The sequence below is a fragment of the Crocodylus siamensis genome, chromosome 14 (genome assembly GCF_052110815.1).
Source record: "Crocodylus siamensis isolate JL-2025a chromosome 14, ASM5211081v1, whole genome shotgun sequence".
Classification (NCBI taxonomy): domain Eukaryota; kingdom Metazoa; phylum Chordata; order Crocodylia; family Crocodylidae; genus Crocodylus; species Crocodylus siamensis.
The window spans coordinates 7,288,484-7,304,140 of record NC_143408.1 but is presented as its reverse complement, the minus strand read 5'-3'; the positions used below and the strand labels follow the sequence as shown (position 1 = coordinate 7,304,140).

Genomic DNA, 15,657 nt, shown 5'->3' with positions numbered 1-15,657 from the left:
TAAAATGAAAGGAGAAACCGGCAGTGGCTGAAGTTGGCATGTAGTTACAGAGCCTGGGACTTTTCCCCCCACACACAGCGATTTCCACGCTGATCCTGCCAGGGGCTGCATGAGCACCTTCAAACCCGGCGAGGCAGGAATCGGGACAAGCGACTTCAGGAGAAGCTGAGGCACATCGGGGCGACAAAGCCCCTAGTCCCACTTCAGCCCCACTTCAGTGGGGCTCCAGGCAGGGGTGATTCCCGCAGCATCAGGCCTTCCCATGCAAGCCTCCCCATGCCGAGCTGTTTGTGAACCTGGGGAGGTCTGACAAGTGCCTGCCCAGATGATTTGCCTTTCCCAGCTTGTCATGTTCATTCATTTCTTCTGCTATATAACAAAGCCAAGAACCAGGTCTGATTTTAGCACAGGGGAGGGCCCAGGGAAGAGGGAATGCGCTTGAGAAAGCGGATAGGGTGGCTTAAAAAGGGGGGGAATAAATAAAAGAGGCGGGGATTAAAGTGAAACTGAGGTGGGCGGGATCCAACTAGGGCTTGTCATGTGAATTTCCACATGCTCCATCTGCTACTGCAGAAAGTAGGTTAGCAGAGCTGGAGCAGTCCGAGAGAGAGGGAGAGGGAGGCAGGTACCCAGAGTGACTGAGGAGGAAGAGCCAGCCACTTGCCCAGAATTAGTGGAGCAAAACAATAAGACCGGGGAGGAAGGCTCCAGCCCTGGATATTTCATTTATCAAAGGAATTGCTGCTATTCCAGCTGCCTGCGCTGCAAGTTTTCATGATATTCCCAACACAGTCCTAATACCAGCAAGCCAAGATGCGAGGTAAGATGATTTTTTTTTTCCCCCTACGTGCATGTCAACGTTTTGGGCAACTTTTGCCTGGGTCTCATCTTCATCTCACGGAAGGGCACAGGGGGTGTTGTGCATCACGTCAACTGAGAAAGCCAAGTCCAATAACTTTCTCTTTTGGGGCTCTGTGCAAATTTGTGGAGGATTGAAAAAAAAGTGCATTTGGAAAAGCAAGATGCAGGATGTGAATGGCAATGGATAGCCTGAATTCTCTGTGTGCAAGACGTTCTCTCGGACAGAGTCTGTGTATGTATTTGTGGGTTATTTTGGATATTCTTAACCTTGTTTTTTTTCTAACTTAGAGCACACATTTTTCTGACATTACTGCTGCTTTTGTGGGATTTGGACAAAAGAGACATCCACCCAGCACTTGGCACTCAGCATACACACGGAAGCAGATTTTTTTTTTTCCTTCTATAATCCAAAAGAGCTGCGCCGTATTTTATGCTGTACTCAAAAAAAAAAAAAAAAAAAAAGTCTGCAAAGCAGAGAGGGAAAAATATTTTTCTGCTGCTAAAGTTGTTTGTTGCTAGGAGGGGTTTGGATTTGCTTTCCATTCGCATGGACTTGCATATGTGTAAATCTGGCTTTTTTTTTGCTTTTTTTTAATCCATTTGTGATTATGAATCAAATTCTTATTTGTTTTGTTTTATTGTGTATGCCAGCTTAGACCTCACTTAGGATTTTACTGCAAAGAAAAGCTCTTAATCTCCTTTTCAATATGCTGCTCCCACTACAATTTGATTTCTTTTTATGATTATTATGAAGGGTTTTGCTGGTGCACTTTGGTGGGGGTGGGAGGGAGGCATGCAAAAGTCTTTGGAAACAAGTTGTTTCATAAGAGGGAAGAGTAACTGTTATTTTTAAGGGGCTGCTGTCCAAGTGGCTCAGATATCGGGGACCTGCAGTGCTGGCAATGCCCTTTCAGTTCCCAGGCTTTGCCTGGGAAAGATTGGTCTTAGTTTTATTTTATTTTGTTTGTTGAAAAGAAAAGAAGTGTCAGGGAGAGGGAGGAGGAGGCTGTGCTGGTTTGGACCCTGCAGGAAGTAGCAGATATGGAGGCTGGAGCAGCTGTCAGCAGCTCAGCACTGATCCTGCTCCCCAAGCATCTTCTGACGCAGCGGCCAGAGGATTGGGCCTTCTGCGTTGCCTCCCGGCTAAGGGATGCCTACGGAGCAACTGGGGTTGATTCTTCCCGAAAGCGGCCGCACGTCTCTCATGCTGCTGACTCTTCTGGACAGTGTTTTGTGCTTTCCAGCTAGGTGCATTCGGAGTTGTGTGAGGTTCTAATGTACGGACGCACGTCTAAACTTAAACAGCCCCTTGTGCGCGCAGATAAGGGCCTGGTTTTTCTCTTGCCGCATAGATCAGGACTTGTTTTCTTGCTGTGGTAGCACGTTCCCCCCTCGGATCAGGCCAACACCTCGATTCCCTTCTCTTTCGCTAGGTGATGTCCTGACATTCCAGCATCGTTGGCATGGAGGGAAGGATTAACATCCTCATAATTAACGCCAACACCCGGCTCTTTACCTAGCTTTTTGCATTGCCATAGCCCAGCAAGTGCTAAGCGATTAATAAGCACCTGGGCAAAGTTTCCCTCCTTTGAAATTTCTGAGGCATATTTGTGGCTTTGCCCTTCTGTGTAGCCCGCAATCCTCAGCTGGTGTGAACTGATGTTGCCCTCCTGGAGCAACACTGAATTACGCCCTAGGCGCATCTAGCCCAGCAGTCCTAGGTAGCCTGTGCTGGTGTCTCCAGTCTGATTCAAACCTCTGAGGATAGAAAAAAATGGTCTTGGCTTTAATTTTCCCCTGAACACTGACCGGCATGGTGATGATCCCCTTCCGAGTCCTTAGATTCAGCTCTGCCTCCATCTGCCTCCCCACCCAACTGAACTAGATCTGACTGCGTTTTGCACAGGCTGAGGTGTGGGCGCTTGCTTTGTGTAATTCTATTGGTTTTAGAGACCTCCTGGTCTCTTGTTTTGAAAGGCAGCATGGCTAAGGGTGTGCTGTGGGCTTGGCAAGTATTAGAAGTTGTCCTAGTGACCTAGATCTGTCATTGGAAAATCGGGGGGGGGGGAGTGGGGAGGAGCTTGCCTTCCCAGCTATACAGCATGTGTACACTCATGTGGGCAAGAAGAAACTAGCTACGCTAGCATCACACGAGCTCTGGAGTAGCCAGCAGCCTCCGCCTGCCTGCTGGATCCAAAGCGAGGACAGGCGGGTTTAGCCCAACGCTCCCCTGGGCTGGGAAAGACAAGCACCCAGTGCTGAACAAGATGGGAAATCAGCCTGCTGTTCTGCGTGACAGAGCCAGCACAGAGCGAGCCTGAAAAGCTGGAGGGTAAGGAGGGCAGCTCGGAGTTTCAAAGGCTCTTGAGGCAGGCAAATCACATCTTTGGGTACCTGTGGTTTCTTTTATTAGGCCAACTAAATAGTTGGAAACATTGTTCTTTGCAAGCTTTTGGACACGCACACCATTCTTCTGGCATATAGAGAGTCTGCTGGTAAACTGTGTGCTCTCCTGGGTGGAACATACAATCCATCCGCAGACTCTCGATAGGCCTGAAGAAAGGTGTTTGTGCCCAAAAGCTTGCAAAGCACAATTTTTCCAACTAGTTAGTTGCTCTAATAAAAGATATCACATCTACCCAAAGAACCCTGTCTGCCTGTGTCCTTAGACCAACACAGCTACAATGAACAACCCTAAAGACTCTTAAGGGAATTTAGTGCCCAGCTCCCACTGGAGTTAAATAGGATCTGGGTACCCCGCTTGCTTGGGCTCCATTACAGATCCCGGCCTGTATACATACATACATGCACCCATACACGTGCACACCCACACACACCCCTCTACACCATGTGCAACAGCAACAATTATTCTCCAGCTTCTCAGTGGGTGAGTCAGATAGGCCAGACACATCAAGCACTCAAGGCCTTGTCCCATGCAGTTGACATCCTGACGACAGTCAAATAATCCTTAAGGAGAAAATCAGGATCAGGCCCTGGTGTTATGTATAAGAAGGGTGTGTTCAATTGGCAGCAGTTTCTTAAGAGCCAGGCATGTTTGTATACCATGCCTGCTTATGTAATGTGTGTGTGTGTGTCTGTGTGTGAGAATAATGTGGCCTGAAACAGTGTCTGTATGTACCCAGTAAATGCTGAGTCACTGGGAAAACTGACCTAGTGTGAAGTTTTCAGTGACCCCAGTTGAAATCCAGCTGGCTGAATTTGGCAGGGGACATACAAGAAGCTGATGGCATTCAGTGCAGATCACGTGGGCTTGCCTGCTGGATGTATCCAGTGCAGCTGGTTTTTAAAGCTTATTTGTAGACCCTACCCAGACCAATGCCCACCAACTTGTCTGGAGCTTCCCAGCTCAATGTCCGACTGCAAGGGAGAGGTTTCACGTGGATAGGAGAAGAATCTGGGCCATCCAGGACCCTGTCTCCCTGTGCTGCAGCTGCCCCATGTGGGAAGCGTGGCCTGTCTCTGGGTACCCGCTGGTGCATGTGGGCCTCTGCTGGGCAGAGAGGTGCATTTCATGGGGATGTGCCTTATACCAGCCACATCTTGCCCCCAAGCATCTGAACACACCCATCTGATGTAAAAGCCAAGACCCATGCTGCTCATTCCCCCTGTGGCAAATCTGGGCTTGTGCCTAGTGCAACAGCAGCAAGAACTGCATCACGATACACCGAGCTGTGATTCCCTCCTCTGCCAGGCAGGGCCCATGCCAGGGCCCTGGCCAATTCCCTGGAGTGCCAAAGTGCTGGCAGGGATGCTTGTCTCATATAGGCTGTCCTGCATGGACACTGTGACTGGTATCCTGGGGTGGTCCATCCCCGGGGACCTGGGACACAGATACATATGGAAACACCTTGCTCCGAGCCAGTGAGCTGCATGTGACCCGCTCTGCTGGCCCTTAGCATGGCAGTGCCAAGGCCCTGTGTGGACCTGTGGCTGTGAGGTATTTTCCCCTGCCCTGGGTGGACCAGCACTTCAGGTACTGCATCATGTTGTTGTTCTTCTTGGGAGCAAAGCAGGGCCAGGGCGCCTACTCCCAAGCACCCGATGCCCCTCTGAGAGCCACACAGAACCTCCCACAGAGTTTGGGTATGGGTTTATTCAGTGAGATCTGGATATGGGTTTGTTCTGTGAGATCCACAGGCCGCAGACTTTTTGAGCTATGGGATGCAAACAGGTGCCAAGGGCTGTGCCCACTCTGCCTTGCTCTGTTGCTAAATGAGTGGGGGTGCATGTGGAAGGGGGTGTCGCAATATGGAAAACAGCCAGACCCCTGCTTTCTTGCAATTCAGCACTGCAGTAACACAATACCTGTGCCACGATGATACCACTGTGACCAGGGCTGCCCAAACAGGGGAGTGCTATGGTATCCTGATTGTCAGGGACAGCTTTACCTTAGCGAGCCCCCATCTCTCCTCCTGGCAATGCAGGGCTGTGTCATTCCAGCCTCTTCATGGGAGATGTCAGAGAGTATTCACTGAGCCCTCAGAGAGGTAGTAAGGCTTGTTGTGGCTCGTGCTCCTCTCTGCAAACTGCAGTTAAGTTACTCCTGATTTGTGCCCATAGGAGAGGTGAACCAGGCCTGTTATCCCCAGGGGGGACTAGGGCCGAGACAGGGAAGGAGCAACGTGAGTCACAGTATCAGATTCAGGCATCCTGATCCCCAATCCCCCTGTCCTAACCTCTAGGCAGTGCTCACTGGTGTCTCAGTTTCCACCGTGTAGCAAAGCTGTTTGTGCTCCTGGTGACCCCACCGCAGCTCAGAGACTCCCGAGAAGCCTCCCAGCCTGGTTCACGCCATGCGTTAACAACTCCAAGGGCTCCTGTGGAAGCCACCCTCTCATCCATCCCCAAGCTCCCTGTGCAATGACTGTGGGTTGGCTGGGGCAGCTCCACCCCCAGCCACCTGTGTTCACCTTTCCACCTGCATGCCAAAGCCCACTGAGGCAGGCGCTGTACAGACCCATGTCCCTGCCCTGAAGAGCTGACAACCAGAGGCTGGTCTACAAGAGAAAACTACCCAACTGGCTAAATCGGGTTAGAAACCGACCCGGCTGCAGCCATGCAGCTCCGCAGGGGGGCTGTTCTCTATGGATGTCCAAGGGTCTGGTATCAATCTAGCATGAGCCAGTAAGAAATCAACTGTCACTATAGTAGGATCAGCCACTGTTAAGCCCAAATAAGTGCATCCACCAGGGAGGTGAAACATTCACCAATGCTAAGGTAGCACTGGCCACTTCAGAATCCAAATAGGCATGTCCACACAAGGAGCCTGCCTTGATTGAGTTAAATCAGCATCTAAGCCCACACAGTTAAATCGTTGCACTGCTCTCCTGTAGAGAAGCCTTCAGCTGGAAACCCAGGGGCAGGAACTGTCTTTTCATTATGCACTAACATGCATGACATGAGTAACATGCATGTACAGTGCCTAGAACAAGGGGGCTCCGGTCTCTGGCTGCAGGTTCCACATGCTTTTCCAAAGCAGATACATTGAGAAGAGCAGTGTGGTTCTGCCCCTCCACACTGAGGTGCTGTTCATGGCAAAGGAGAGGCACCCACTACAGACACGGATCAGGCCAGAGAATATGCAAAGATGCTCTGAACTCCAGGTGGGGATGGCGAAGTCAAGAGCAGGCAGCTGTCCACAGAGGTCACACATCAGCCCCTTCCCCTGCTACTGCTAGCTCTGAAAATAGGACATTCCTGGGTCACAGCCTGGAATGACCAACCTGCTTAGATCAGAGCCTTTACAGCACTGGGGACTGGGTGAAAGGGGCATGTCCTATGCTGATGGCCAATGCTAAGAAGTTTGGTTAGGGGTTCAATAGCACATCTTCAACCAGACCCTAAGTCTCTAAGAGGCATCAGTGGTTTGTTCTCCTCCTTCACTGTCAGGGCAATGATAACACCCCCATCCAGCAAACCCAGGCAGATAAAACCAGCAAGGGCCGTTTGTCTGGTTAAGGCCATAAAGGCGTTTGCCATTGCCCAACAGCTTATTAGTGAGGTTTGTTCCAGGGAATGAACTGGTATAAAACCCACATTCCAGTAGCAATAGGCACAGGCCCCGGAGAGTGAACCCAATGCCTGTAGCAAGTTATTGGAGTAGACGATCCAGTGACCATCACGGCCTAGCACTTCTTGTGATGATGGGCAACAGCAGCTCAATTCTAATGTCTTAGCCTGGCATCACCAGGGTTGGTGTCACTGGGCGTCCTAGGAAGAAGTTGCTGGCTCTGGGCATTAAGGAGACCTACACACGTGCTCGATGCCTGCTTCAGTGCATACTAATTAGCATGCATGGGAGCAGACTGCTGGAGCATGCTAATTAACATGCTCCAGCAGCTTTGGCGTCTCATGTATTCAGCCTCCCTGTGCTTCAAAATGATGGCAGGGGTGCTTTAACTAAAGCTTGTCTAACGAGCTTTACTTAAAGTGCCCCCGCCACCATTTTAAAGTGCAGGGTGGTGAATACATGAGACGCTGCAGGCACTTTAATTACAGCAGAACCCAAGAGCTGCTCTAATTAAAGCTTGCCCCTACCCCCGCTCCCCACATCCCAGGGCACATGTAAAGATGCCCTAAAATGCCCAGAAACCTGGAGACACAGCAAGTGAATGTCAGCCTTCAGGACTGACAACATAGTCCATGGGTGCTCCCACACCTGCCCATGGAGAGAGAGCATTGCCGGTTAACAGATACAGGCCAGCTGGCCTACAACTCTATGGCCAGGCACAAAAATAAGTTCTAGGCTCTTGCTGTGTCCCAGAATAGCAGCAGAGATAGAGGCCAGCTCCCCCTGCTCTAAGAGCCCCAGGCCCTACTACTCAAGCTGAAGGAAAATCAGTGTGCACAGCTGAGCCATCCATCCTCCATTTCAGCAGCATGCCTCCCCTTTCTGCGGTTGGTTCAAAGGGGCGAGTGTTCTCCAAGCTCCTCAAGGCTACTCTGTCTCCAGCAGGCCCAGGGAGAGTACTGGGTCCTGAAGGGACCCAGCTCCCGGAGAAGCAAGAAGGGCTTGCCCTGCACCACCCTTCACACTTGGCTTGCACTGGACTCCTAGAAATGATGACCAGCAGTAGGCTTAAGAGTGAACACAGTCCGTTTCTCTTGGGTGTCTGTGCCCAAAGGCTGGGGGCTGCAGCAGCCAAGTACACTCAGCCCCAGCTGCAGCACTGAGGACAGCGCGATCTGAGGGGAGAGAGGAATGGAGAGCTCCTCGGGAGGAGGCACCAGATCTCTCCATTCCCAGTGGCTGCAATTGCCAGGAAAGGAAAAGGTCGCTGTCAAGCATTGGGAAGGCAGAGATGTCTAATGACTAGAGCAGTGGGTGCTAGCAGCCCAGTCCTGCCTGGCAGAGGCTCAGCCCTCTAGCACTAACCCATCCGTTTCCTGCCACCCCGTATTCTCCTTGACTACAGGTCTGACCGTGGTCCTGCTCAGCAACTGCCTTGTACTGATCTGGATTCACATTCCCCAGACAGGTGTGTGGGAATTAGCTCTTGGTAACAAGGCAGCTGAGGATGTGACCGCTTAGGGAGTCTCCTCCGGGCTTTAGCACAGGGGGCATAAGTGGGGGTGGACCAAAGCAGGCAGCATCCCGCACGCCTGAGGACCTTGCTACCTGGCAGCGCTCACCGTATGAGAGCCCTGGGTGGACACTCTTCTTCGAATTAAAGTGGATTATCCAACTTACTTTACAGCGTGAATGAAGCTGAGTTGAATTAAGGCCACTTCACCTCTGAAGAGGAGTGTCCACACAGAGCTTTCCCGCAGTTTATCTAGTCTGCTTAAAATTCACCCTGTCAGTTAATGCTCTGCCTGTCCCTGTTTTGAGATGCTGTCAGCCTGTAAGACTGACCTGAAATCCTTGCTAGAGGGAGCAGATGAATCTGTTCCCACTGGGGGGACTGGTTGAACTGGCCTCACGCCCCAGATATCCCAGACCCTTCTTGAGCTGGGACCCAACACCACAGAACTGGGGGCTTCTGGGCTGAGCAAGTCCTGCCGCAGGCTGTATTCTGCATCTCAGGAGTTTGTGGAGCTATACTGCCCTCATCCCCTCCTTCTCCACAGTCCCAGGGGAGGCCTCACGCTAATTATTGCTCGCTTCCTCTGCCTGGAGATGCCCTGTTTGGGGGCATCGATTTCCAAGAGCAGTATGGGGAACAGACCTACTTTCACAGCAGGCCCGCCAGGTAATTAGCCAAGGTGGCAAGGATGCTATTCACCCTGTATCGTGGCACAGCAGTGGTTGAAGGACTGTCTCCCCACTAGCCCCAAGCACCCTGTCCCCTATTGGTCTGCCATGCTGGTTTGCTCATAGCACCTTAACCTGAATCTTACAAAAGGAAAAGACACGGGGGCAGAGAGGGGCAGCTCTGTTCTAACGGTTATAGCTGCTGTGCCAGCACTAAGTAGCATCATGAGGATGCTTCCATCAGAGGACCACTTTGCAAAGGTGGGAAAGTGCCATTTGAGAGATGAGGAAACTGAGGCAGAGAATGGGGCTGTGGGTGCTAGATTCTCCGTTGTGAGTCAGCACAGCGCAGAGCCCTACCGGTCTGCAGTGACTGGGGTTCTGGCCCAGCAGTAGAAATATGACTGGAACCCAGGAGCCCTCTGCCCTGCAACCCAGATCTCTGCCCTGCAACCACACCGGGCACCGGTGGCAGAGCTGGAACTGTAAATCAGACCTCCAGACTTGTCATCCTCTGCATCCCCCACCCACTTAGCCTTCCCAGCCAGCCCCCACCAGCTACCTGCTGGGCAACAAGGAGCTTGAATACGAACTCTCCTGTTGTGCACACACCAGATGTTTGGTAATTACATCTTCATTGGAAACACTGTCTGGTTTAATTAAGCCTGGTCCTGCCCCCGTGACCAAGAGCAGAGAGTCAGGATTCTGGCCATTAAAGCCTCGAGTAGCCACGGCACTGCTGGGAGTTTCTGGGCATCAGGAGAGTGTCTGGGATTTATGAGGGGATCCCTGCTGAGGCAGTGAGAACACAGGGGAGAGGAGAGGGAGAGAAAGGGGGGCCATGGAGAGATGGGAGATCCTGCTTGTTCCCTTCCCCTGTTGCACTGATACTTCTGCTGGGGTTCAGACAGGAAAGGGGCCCAGCTAGCACCAGGCAGCCAAAAGCAGCTGCAGGGATCAAGCCTCATCCTATTGCCCAGGGAGCCTGTGATCACACGTGCAGCTGCTGTGGCATCTGGGGGAGGTCTGCACACAAAATCCCCCCGGCAGGAGCTGCTCTGGGACCAGAGGCTGTCTTGATGTGGTCTAGAGCTCTGGGGGACTTTGGGTCCCCACTTTGTACCTGCAGCAGGGGTGGGACAGAGATGCAAAGGATGCAGCAACAGTGGGACAGTGTAGTGCACTCAGCTCTTTTCCCATTAGCTCTCAAGGCACTTTCCCAAAGCAAGTGAGAAGGGAAACTGAGGTAGACAGAAAAGAAGCGACTTAACTCACCCACCACCACTAGGCTCCCCTCCATCCCCCAGGGATTTGTAGAGCAGCACCATCCTCATCTGCTTCCTCACTAAAGCTAGTCGCTTTCCTACCCCAGTCCCTGCTCCTTTCCCTGCCTGTGCGCCACTAGGCAGTAGTGGGCTTGAAGACAGCCCTGCTCATTATGCGTATACCACCCTGGACCTCAGCTGAAACCTCTTGACACTATAGCAGTGTAAATACTCTCCATGAGGATCCCATCTCCTGTCTCCAGCAAGGATCCAGGGAAACCTCAAGGGTACTCTTCCACCTCCTCCATACCAGTGCTCCTGCTAGCTCCGTATCCTTGGACACTGTTTCAGGAGAACATCCCTGCTGGGCTTTGTGAGTCAGGAGGAGGGTTTTCTTCCTCGCCGATGCCAGCAAACAGCTTATGCCCTGAAGCACGACCAGACCGTTGGCATACCTGACTGTACATGACATGCAGGCCTAGCGGTGTCTCTGCCAGCATAGCCCTGACCCCAAGGAGGTGATACTGTGCATCTCCTAGAAGAAGCCTTGCCCTTCTCCATAGGGCAGCTTCTCCGTTCCCTTCCCAGTTACAGCACAACACGCCAGGACTAGCCTGCCTGCTGCCAGAGAGGCTGGCATTCCCTGCTAGTTAGCAAGCGCTGGCATGTGCCCAGGGTGCAACTGCGCCAAGGGCACTGCTTTGGGACTCATGGCTGGGCAGGAAGAGACACCAGCTCCTCCCTCTTTTTTTATAGTTATTTCCAAGGATCAAGAGGGGATGTTTGCCCATGGGGGGGAGGGGGGGAAGGGAAGAGGGAGGTGGGGCTTCCTTGCCTTTGCCAGCTTAGGAGGAATGCAGTTGGGTTGCCAGTGCCAAGACCTTCCCGAATGAGGGCGTTCCCCAACCAGCCGAAACCTTGGGAGTTGTCTCCACAGTACCACGCAGAGCTCTGGTCCTGGTGATTTGGCCTGGCCTTCAGGAAATGGTGACTTCAAAGACCGGGGATTTCAGGGCCTCGGTGTTCTTGGAAGCTCAGGGAAATGTCGCAGCCGTGTGCCCGAGGGATGTTGGAGCCCGCGAGGTGGATGCCTCTTGGAGGAGGAAATGCTTTGTGTGCAGGCATTCAGCCGCTTCCCCTAACCCTCTGTGTTGCCACAGCCATACCATGGCCCCAAGGAGGCCGAAGGCACCACACAGACCTTAGGGTGGCAGTAGGGACAAGAGAGAAGGAATGGCAGAGATCGGAAGATGAGAGGAGGCTGTGAGCTGTGATGGGTTGGCCAGCAATGCTAATGAGGGCAGTTTGCTGGGCAAGGGGACTAGGGGACAAGCTCATAGTGCCTGGGAGGGCCAGCATGCTCAATGAGAGCTCTGCACTGGAGGGGGCAAAGGGCAGAGGAGCAAGAGCGTGGGCTGGAGAAGGGACCTGGGGTACTAGGTGGGGAAGGGCGAGCTGGAAGCAGAGAAGGGGCGGTCTGCCGGGGGCAAAGGGGAGCATGTGAGATCGGGAATGATCCTTTTCCCCCAGTAGGGCCGTTTCCCCTGAGTACCGCCCTGGTATAATTCAATGGGCTTGGGGTGGGCCAGGTTCTGGTGGGGGGTTGCCCACAGGTGTACACCCACTGGCTTGAGTGGAGTCACTCCCAAGCCACATTAGCGGGAGGGAGATCAGACCCTGGCCCTCTGATTTTCATACCCTGGGTGATATAAAAACCCAGGAACAGCAGCTGATTCACATGAGCAGGAGCACTAGGAAGGGCCCGATCCTGCTCCGACCTCCAGGGGGACAAACCTGGATCAGCTCTGCAGAAACCAATGGCCTAAGCGAGACCAGAATCAGCCCCCAAATTCACTGATTCTCCATTCAGTGCTGGGCCCTACCCCCAGCACCACCACATGCCAGAGATTTCTGGGCCCCAAAAAAGCTCCGTTTTTCCACTGCTCGGTGATGACGAGGGAGCTCGCAGGCTGCGCGGCCCTCCCCAGCGAGGCTAGCTGGAACTAGTGAAAGGTTTCCGGACCAGGGAAGAGTTAACAGCCCAAGCTGCCGGCGTTATACAACCACACTGTTAAGTGATATTACATCTGAAAGTGTGTCAGTAGGACAGGATTACTTCATGAGCTTGGCACAAGCCTGACGGACAGGTCCTGTGACCAACTGTGGCCGCGTGGAATCCACAAACAAGCCGCCGGGGCCAATGGGCGCGCGGGCCCGGGGCGGGCCGCGCCGGCCGGTGTCGTCAGGGATATGTTTAGCAGATGCCAGTTATATAACCAGTGCGGTTGCAAGCGCACGATGCCAGCAAGGCTGGGAGTTAGGCAAGAAGTATTTACAGTGGGAGGAGAGCGAATGCCACAGCAAGGACATTTTAATTGCTGGCTATTTTTTTCCCCCCCCTCTTTTCATGCCTTCTTTGCCTGCTGCCTCGGCCTCCGACCTGGCGCGCTCCCCCTGGACGTGGCAGGGAAGGGCGGTTTGCCATGCAAAGATCTTGTTAAAAAAGGGAAGAATTCATGGAGTCAGCATGTGCGTTTGTGTTCCTGGTGGGAGCAGGAAGCTCTGTCTGGCCATCCCAGAGGCTTGTCCCGCCCCATCGCCATCCTGTCTGCCTCTCTCAAGCCTTTTTAACACATTAGGTGTCACAGCTCCCAGCGTGGCATGGCGGTGCTGCGCACTCCTGCAGACGGGGAGCTGAGACAACCAACCTAAGGTGATGGACAGGCTGAAGCGGAGCAAGGCTCTGACCCTGGGGCTCAGACAGAGCCCCCTTTCTTCACACAGTGACCAGATCCCCTCGTGGTCCAGCTGGAGGCCGTTCCAGCGGCTGGGGCACTGGCTTGGGTCTCCAAAGGCCCAGCTGAGGCTGGCCTCAATTCCCAATTCAGCCCTGTGGGGTCCTGGGCAAGTCACTTGGCTTTGTCGGGCCTCAGGCTCCCATTTCCGTGCTGGACCAGGAGTTTGTGTGGGGGTTAGAAACCACTGCTGCCTGTGAGGTGCCCAGACTGAGTCCTACCAAGGCAGCTTCTCCCCCAGCAGTTTCTGGCCAAGGGGTTTAAGCCTCCCAGGAACAAGCAGCCTGGCCTGCATATGTGGAAGGAGGAGTTTCAATTTGCTAATTTCCTGCTGTAATGAATGTCATCAACTGAAAGTTGCTACCGAGGCCTCAAATGCTCATATATCCTTTCTCTTGGGGCCCTCAACACCCACTCTACCTACAGGTGATACCCATGGAGCTTCCTGGGCAGATAAATCCATGGGACAAGGGCTGCTGGATCAGCAGTGCCAGCTCCAGGCCCTCACATTTCTGTGTCCCTGGCTGGACAGTGAGGAGCCAGCGATCCCTGCACCCTGTTTCCATCTGCAGAGGCAGGACCCAGCACCTTGGTCTTGCAGGGAGGTGGGAAAACAGCCTGGCCATGAAGGTGAGGCCTCTATCAAGCCTGCCCGAGCCACTAGCTCTTTTCTTTCTGTTGATGAAGCCCTTCTGCGTAGCTTGATCTAGACCCTGACTCATGCAGGCTGAGCACCCATGACCTGTAGCATGTTCATGCTCACAACCCACCTTGCGAAGCAGGGCAGTGCTGTTACCCCCACAAAGGGGGTGGGGGACAGACACTAAGAGACTTGCTCAAGGTGACAAAAGTCTGTAGCAGAGCAGGGAACTCAGCCAGGGGCTTCCGAGTGCAGGGCTGGCACCTGAACTGCAGGCTTCTCCTCCTTGGGGACCTAGTCTCTGCACACCATGAAACGTGCCTCATCCCTGTCTGAAGGCAGGGTAGGTGCAGAGGGCCCACTTCCCATCCGGAGGCCAGCTGGCGTGCCAGGGACTAGGCTGGCAGAAGTTAAGCCTTTCCGATTTCCTCCTTATTCCTTGTGGAATGAAATGTGCTAAGGCCGGGAGCCAAGGAGGAGCGGCCTGGCTGAGTCCTCTCTGGGCAGCAGCCACTGAAGATTTCAAAGGAATCTGAAGCTGAAAGAGAGGGAGGGAGCTCTGTGCCTCCTGTCTGACCAGAGAGGAGCTCAAGGCCATTACCTGGGTCGAAACCCCACAGGGTAGGGAAGAAGTGCCCCAAATGTCCTAGGTAGCAATAGACTACCTATTGCTATGTGTTAGATCAGCTCACACACCAAGAGGCTGCTGCAAGGCAAATCACAAGGAATGTTCCCCCCCAACATTATAACTATGGGAAAGGTAAGAAACTTGGAGCTACAATTAAAGTTTAAAACAAACATTTTGGTGACCTGGAAATATGCAGTTCCCTAAATACCCTTAACTCTGACCAGTATTCCCTGAAGATGGGTTGGATGTTAAACTCCTCCATGGACAACGCACCTCCTGTGCTGTTCACTTCACAAGATGGAATTAGAGGGCCTTTCCACTGTCAAGGGAAGTATCCATACACAGCTGTATACAATCATAATGGTAGCCATGGCAGCAGACTGTATCCGTGCAGTGTCATAGCTGTATCCATGGCAATGGGATGTGATGTCACAGGCTTGGCATACTGGCATTCCTAATGCCAGTAGGTGGGTTGCGGGCAATGCTCTCATGTTGATTCTAGATGGGGACAGGTCTCTAGGTGGCCGGCCCAGCACAGGCGGGTCCTGCTGTTGCCTCCAGAAATGAAGGTCAGCTGGTCGCAGTTTCCTTCATGCCCTGGTGAAAGTGAACCTGGGTCTGGGTGATGCTTGAGAACAAGGTCTGTGGTAGCTACTGCCTGGCTTGCAAGAGGCCTGGGCCGGGGAGGAAGATGGGCAGAGAGGCCTGCTCTGGGAATCCCTGCAATGTGCAAGCATCCAGTCCAAGCCACTCCACAGTGTCCAGCCTGCTCCTCTTGCTGCTGCTCCTCCAGGCGCCACAGAGACCCACAGCCCTCCTGCTCGCTTATCCCCCACAGCCCTGACCACCCATGGCCCGAGTCCATCTACAGCCCTGAGTGACTTAGACCCCCACCTGACACAAGGGGAACACATTGGCTAGGCTCAAGTTTTCATAAGAGACTGAGTCACTGAGAGTGAACCTGCTATCTTATCTTCCCGCCCTCAGAGGGTGACAGATCTCTAGGGTTCCCAGCTTGGCTCAGCACACAGCTCAGCTGAGGGTTCGTTTCTGGGCTCCCTTCCAGGTCTCCCGCCTTGGCCCACAGATGAGGAGCGCTGAGAGGAGGAGGACAGTATCGCATGTGGGATGCTGGGAATGAGGCATGGAGCGAGACTGGAATATGCATCACCTTGGCGTTCCTTTCCAGCTGCAATTATGTTGCATAACTGGAACCACTTCCTGCTGGAGGAGGCTGAAGGATTCCTACCCCG

The 15,657-nt window shown here is 53.2% G+C and overlaps 1 protein-coding gene across 1 annotated transcript in view; it reads left to right on the top strand.

Annotated features, from left to right (window-relative positions):
- Positions 1-585: 585 nt before the first annotated feature.
- The window catches only part of RORB (RAR related orphan receptor B), a 42,792-nt gene continuing 27,720 nt past the window's right edge, over positions 586-15,657 (top strand). The window contains exon 1 of the mRNA XM_090027582.1: positions 586-820. Coding sequence (XP_089883708.1) covers positions 814-820 — 7 coding nt within the window. The 5' untranslated portion in view covers positions 586-813. The remainder of the gene's footprint in view (positions 821-15,657) is intronic.